At 42.3% G+C, this 6,215-nt stretch overlaps 1 protein-coding gene across 1 annotated transcript; it reads right to left on the reverse strand.

The window, feature by feature from the left end:
- Positions 1-599: 599 nt before the first annotated feature.
- Positions 600-5,845, reverse strand: LOC107036750 (vitamin D3 receptor). Its single transcript, XM_015254894.1, has 4 exons — positions 5,605-5,845; positions 4,489-4,816; positions 2,757-2,834; positions 600-2,423 (listed from the first exon to the last, which is right to left on the reverse strand). The coding sequence occupies exons 2-4, from the start codon at positions 4,750-4,752 to the stop codon at positions 1,524-1,526; spliced, it is 1,242 nt and encodes a 413-aa protein (XP_015110380.1). The 5' UTR covers positions 4,753-4,816; positions 5,605-5,845; the 3' UTR covers positions 600-1,523.
- Positions 5,846-6,215: the final 370 nt, after the last annotated feature.

Raw genomic sequence — 6,215 nt, forward strand, 5'->3', positions numbered from 1 at the left:
ATTTGCCATAAGACTACGGGTTGAATTGCGTTTTTTAAAATGATTTATTTCACTTGAACCATTCTCTGCAGCAATCTGAAAATCCGCACAGGGCTTCGGAATATATCGAAGAATGTACTTGAAAAATTTCACAAAATTGGCTCGTTTTTTTACCGTTAAGGAACTGTTTTATTCGTGATGCAAATTTTCAATTCTCGCCGAGGCTGGAATGTCCATTTTCTGTTGTTAACTCACCTGTTTGTTCATGTGACTCATGTAGACGCTCAGATGTATATAGGAACCTCTTGTTTAAGTGTCTTCAATGCTCCTCCTAGTCAAGTGGTACGATATAGACCTAGCGAGGTTCTGATCTTACACCCAAAAGGTAATATTGACACTGGTAACTCGTGACTCCGACCACGGAGCATACGAGGATCGAGATGGAGACAAATATTCCACGAGGTCTTGACTCTTTTTTTCACAAAGTAGGGTAATGCGAAGGATTGGATTTCTTCTTCACCGATATGTATGGGAAAGACTGACTTTAGAATGCGAAAGAGGCCGTTCGAGTATTTGAGGAGGGGGGAATTATTTTTACTTGGAAATAACTCCACGAAATGTTTGAGTTATGGTCATTTATTTCTATGGAAATACTACAAATATTTACATGCATATCTTTACCGAGGATCACCCTCGTTTTACTGACCTCGCGCTTGCAGCTTCATCTGTTCAGGGAATGATTCAATTCTGAGTGATAAATTGGGCGCAAGCATTGGAATTGGGATTAAATAATATACAGAGTTTTTTAGAGGATAAAAGTAAGTGATATGTGTACATAGCAATTTCGCTTGATGATGCCATCTTTAGAAAGAGAACTTTTTCCATTTTTGGTCGAGACTGAAGACTTGGCCAAGAACACCAATTTTTCAATAAATCATCAACCTGTTGCTTCCTGTGATTGTTTCCACGTATTGCAATTACAGCGTACATGCCCGATCCACGGAAAACCAAATTTCCGAACCCTTTCTAAGCGTTTGAAAAACTGGCTTGACTTTTTGAAAGACATCCTAAGCACTTTGTAAACATTTCCAATCATTGAGACTTCACTATCCGTTTAAAATCTTCATCAACGATTCCGAAAATTTCACTGTTCTTCTTCCGTGTTCACATCTCTAGAAAAGATCATTCTCCATTTTTGGCCAAGACCACAAACTTGACCAAAAAAACAAATTTTTCAATAAATTATCAACCTGTTGCTTTCTGGTATTCTTTCTACGCATCACAATTACAGCGTACATGCACCATCCATAAACTCCATGGAAAACGAAATTTCCGAACCCTTCCTAAGCGCTTGTAAAACTGGCCTGAATTTTCGCAAGACTTCCTAAGCACTTTGGAAACATTTTCCAACTATCGAGACTTCACGATCCGTTCACAATCTTCACTAACCGTCCAGTGAAGTTCACCATGTCCCTGTTCACTCACCAAATGAACAAGCATAATCAGCCTTGAAGAGTCTATTCCCCCGAAACCACACACCGATGTCATGTCTTCCAACTGAGATCTAAAAGCGAAGCACTCTCAGTTTCAATAACCCTATCATTACTTTCACTATCTGAAATCCCCGCCGGTTCATCAGCATTCTCCGCGGACTGACAGGAGACACCATCTCCCACATCCTCAGCGCCAAAAGCCTTCTTACTGAGATCCATCGGCTCCTCCTGCTCCGGTCCAAGAGACTGGAAGAAAGCTGCGCGCTTGTCGGTAGCATTCGGCACATCACAGGGTTTATCTACATCAGCTTTGGGTGATGGTGTTGATCGCAGCGAAGGACTTTCACTCGAGGAAATCGACAAACTGGTGACGGATATCTGGGGTTCGACTTGGTTGACGTAGGGCACGACCAGTCTCTGTTGGAAAGGGAAGCAAGGTGTGCTGAGGAACTGCATATGATTGAGTGTGGGATGGAAGAAGGGTGGTAGCCGCCACATTGGAAACCTCGTTGCATCCGGCATCAGGAGACCATGGGGCAGCAGGTCGGACCTTATTGGAGGCCTTGACGAAGCATCAGATGATTCTTCTTTCGACAATCTGCCCTGGCCGACCCCTGAAGTCAGCCCAGATACCGCAGCGGAGTTGGAGCTGTTGTCATTGTGGTTAGCTGCGTCCAACGAATTCAGAACCTTATCAGGATTGGAGTCGTTGGGGCTCTTGAGGAGAGCCTGCTGCGCCTGGTGGGACTGCTCCTGTAGGAGACAGTGGATCTTAAACCAATTGGATCTCCTTCCGTACCGCGATCCGGATTTCGACATTCCCACCATGAGGCACTTCCGCAACCTGCACGCCTTGCAGGCAGTCCGATTCTTCTTGTTGATGACGCAGACGCCACCATTCTTGCAGCTTGATATGCTGCCGAGATTGTTGTACGTCCGTCCGAAGAACGACTGGTCAACACAGAAAAAAGATTGTTTAATCGTCATACCAAGTTAAGCTGAGAGGTATTGACATTTCGTATTATAGCGTTTGGTGAATACGAAATCGCCGGTGGGGTAATTACACTAGTATTTACGCAACTGTGTGACATTTAATATCTTTCGTACTATTTCAAACGCTTCTACGCTGATTCAAGGAAAAGGGGCTTCAGGAAAATATCGCAAGATTCGAGATCTCTTGAGCCGGAGACGTTATAAATCTACGAGTTATTGAGATTCATAAATGAAGTTCTCTATGAATTATTCATGGGACAATAGATATGTTTAGATGCGAATGTAACTCACCTTGCAACCCTCACACGTGAACGCACCGAAATGGAAACCTGCTGCTGGTTCACCGCATACTCTGCATAACTGATTCATCTGAAATCAAATCGGAGGATTTGCACGAATTAATCGTGAGGTGTGATGACTGATACGAGACGAATGGGGTAGCAGAATGGAAAAAGTTTAGCTTAATTATTAATTATTATTAATTATTCTTGGAGACCAAATTTTCTGCTTTTAGATGAAGCAGAAAAATTGATGGCATCTCAATAAAAAAAAGTCGCTAAGAATCATCCCTGGACGTCGGCAAATGACGAGTCTTGGATAGTTTTTCCCGGGAGATATTCAATTTTCTCCAACAGGAGGAATGCAAGAATCATAATCATCGTCGTAGTTATGCCTCATTATCAGCGTGAATTATTATTCCATAAAATGACGCGGGAGGCGGTCTCAGCGAGGCATATAATTCATGACAAACATAACGTGATGTACATGATGGAACGGTAAATGTCAGCATTATGGAAGTCAGAAAGTCTCTTGTTTATTCATAACTATAAATTTTTATCAGTCGACTTTAGATTTTGCTGGACGGGTATTAGCACTGGTGCAGGTGTACGGATTTGCGAGGCCGGAGCGGCGAAAGAGATGCGTGAGCCCCTCGGTTTTTCACCGGAAAATTTCAGTGCACAGTGATTTCTTGATCCAAACAGAGACTTCATTAGTTGGAAATGAAATAATTGCGTAAGCAATGAATGAACTATTCTCATTATTAACATGAACTATAGAATGCATTTTATTCATTCATTGAACATGGCATATACGTATCATATTTTACGATGGAGTTCAGATAATGGAGCTGTCGAAAAAATCCTCTGGACGAGTATAGGGGGGACGGGGGCGAAGCCCCCCCGGGGCTGGTGATCGTAGCGCGCAGGGGGCGAAGCCCTCCCATGAATATATAAAATCATGTGCTTGTCGCATCGGTGTTCATGGGCTCGTCACAATCATTGACATTGGTGTCTATCGAGTATTTAATTAATATTATCTAGGGGAGACCGGGGCAAAATGATATCGTTGTGAATATTTCCATTCACGACCTCATCGAACCTTTCCACGCATTTCCTTATTCAAAAAATAATTAATAACATGATTTGATTTTTTGATTCAAGTATATTTCATACTCAATCGGGGGATGGGCATTTCAATTCGAAGATGATTCTTTTGTATCAGGCCGGGTTGTAGTAAGACCTCTTAAGTGTAATATAAGGGTCGAAACGAACATTCTGATCCTATGCCTCACCTTTACATTCAGGCCCTCAGATTTTGACTCCAATATTCCGACCCTCATTTTTTAACCTCCACTTTTTAACCCTTATATTCTCACACTTAGTGTCTGACCCTTATATTACACTTGAGAGCGCTTGGTACAACCCGGGATGATACGAAATAATCATCCTCGAATTGAAACAACTATCCCCCATTTGAGTATAAAATATACTTGAGTCAAGTATATTTTATTCTTTAATCAGGTTTATGCATATACTTGATTCTGGTATAGAATATACTCAATTCGAGTATTTTACATTTCATATTCGTATCCAATTTTACGACGGAGTTCGGATAATGGAGCTGTCGAAAGAATCCCCTGGACGAACCGCGCAAGGGGGGGCCGAGCCCCCCCCCTAGTATTGGCGATCGCAGCGCGCAGGGGGCGCAGCCCCCTATTGAATATACAAAATCCTGTACTTGCCACGTCGGTGTTAGTGGGGCTCGTCACAGTAGTTGATGTTGGTGTCCACCACCCAGTGCTACCGTGTATACTTGCGGTAGTACTCGCAGTTGAACTAGTCACATTGGTGTCAGTGGCGTATCTCCCGATACTCGGAGTAGCGCCGAAAACCGCTGGTCCAGTCCTCGCCAATCCAGCGGCATTCGACGATTCCCCCACGTCCATTCGGACATACGTATTATCGGCTTCCACCTCAACTACCGTGGGCAATCTCGTGTGCCACATCCAGCGCCGAGATTTTTATTGCAGTCATTATCCTCCAATGGCGCCCCTCCAAAGTAATATCTATCTAGATACAAAGAAAATCAACATCTTTTATTTTATCGAAAGCCAGAAACGAATTTATCGATCATCGATCCTTCAATGTGATCATCTTGAGATCAATCTAACCTATCATTCTTGTTGGTCGTCAATTTTCGGCGCGAAATTCGAATCTGTAGCAGAAAATAGGGTCGATCAATCATTGTGTTCAATACAAAATTGAATTACACACGGAGAAATTTTAATTAAATACAATTAATATTCATTAAATCGATAGATTCATCCAAATACCGAATAATGAAGCTTTTATTCAACCTTGAACATTATTTTTATTTGCCTTTTTTCTATGTAAACAAAGACTTGATCAGTTTAGATAGTAAAGAGAACTAATTCATCGACAAATAATAATTTTCAATTATCGACTTCATGTAATTAAAAAATGCTCATTGAGATGAACTTTAGTTCAGCAATTCCCAACACAAATCCAAATGAAGCGTCTTATATTATTCAAAAGCGTCATTTCGATGTATGCACTCAATATTTCGTACGACATTTCTCCGACGGAAGTCAACTCAGTACCGAAATGGCGAACGACAACCGATCGATCACTCTCAATAATCACGTGACCACAAGTTCAATTTTTATAACTTATCAATTTCCATAATTCACCGTACAATCACGCGACTACTGCCCTCGCAAAGTGATTCCTTCATAATCGCCACTCAGAAGTATCAATCTCACTCGGAATAACGGCATCCAACACAAACGGCCGTCAAAAATAATAGAAAAAGCAGTTGCACAATGTCAACTCCTCACCTCTCATAAAGTATCCACAATTCACTCTTCTTCATGGCCACAAAAACCATAAACCAAATCATCGCTGTCACTCAAACATTCCGAGTAGAATCCATTGCGTGAGGATTCAAGAGTGACCTTTCCCCGGGTTTCGAGTGACTCGAAATTTTTTTTTTTTTTGAAAATGTTGGATCAAGTCGCGTGGACACCGGTGAGACTCACCCGTAAATTGCCGACCGGCCGGCGCGAGGCGTGCGCTCACCAAGCACGTGGCCACAAGACTGAAACCCCTGCCTCTCTTGCTGCGTCAGGTTTGTTTGTCTGCTCTTATCTCGCTTCTATATACTATAGGAGACATGTAAGGCTTGTGTTTAGTATAGCTCGCGGATACCCTGTCCTTCTTGAACTCCGGCTTCACACACGGGGACTCCTATAAGGTGGATTATGGACAACAGGTTGGCAGGTCGCACGCATTAGATGTCGTACCGGTTAATGCACTGATAGACCGGATTAGTTATTGTTAATGAATGGATTTTGGTTGGAGGTTACGGTCTATTCGGTTCCACCAAATGTTCATTCGTTAATAGTTAACGAATGTATATTTGAGGAACCTTGTTTGACTTGACTTTCGC

Source organism: Diachasma alloeum, unplaced genomic scaffold (genome assembly GCF_001412515.2).
Source record: "Diachasma alloeum isolate Michigan unplaced genomic scaffold, Dall2.0 Dall_scaffold_00211, whole genome shotgun sequence".
NCBI classification, from domain to species: domain Eukaryota; kingdom Metazoa; phylum Arthropoda; class Insecta; order Hymenoptera; family Braconidae; genus Diachasma; species Diachasma alloeum.

Coding starts and splice junctions, on each gene's coding strand:
- LOC107036750 (XM_015254894.1), bottom strand. CDS start 4,752: ATGTGGCACACGAGATTGCCCACGGTAGTTGAGGTGGAAGCCGATAAT. Junction 2,835..4,488: donor GCCCCACTAACACCGACGTG/GCAAGTACAGGA, acceptor ATTTGATTTCAG/ATGAATCAGTTATGCAGAGT. Junction 2,424..2,756: donor TCACGTGTGAGGGTTGCAAG/GTGAGTTACATT, acceptor TGTGTTGACCAG/TCGTTCTTCGGACGGACGTA.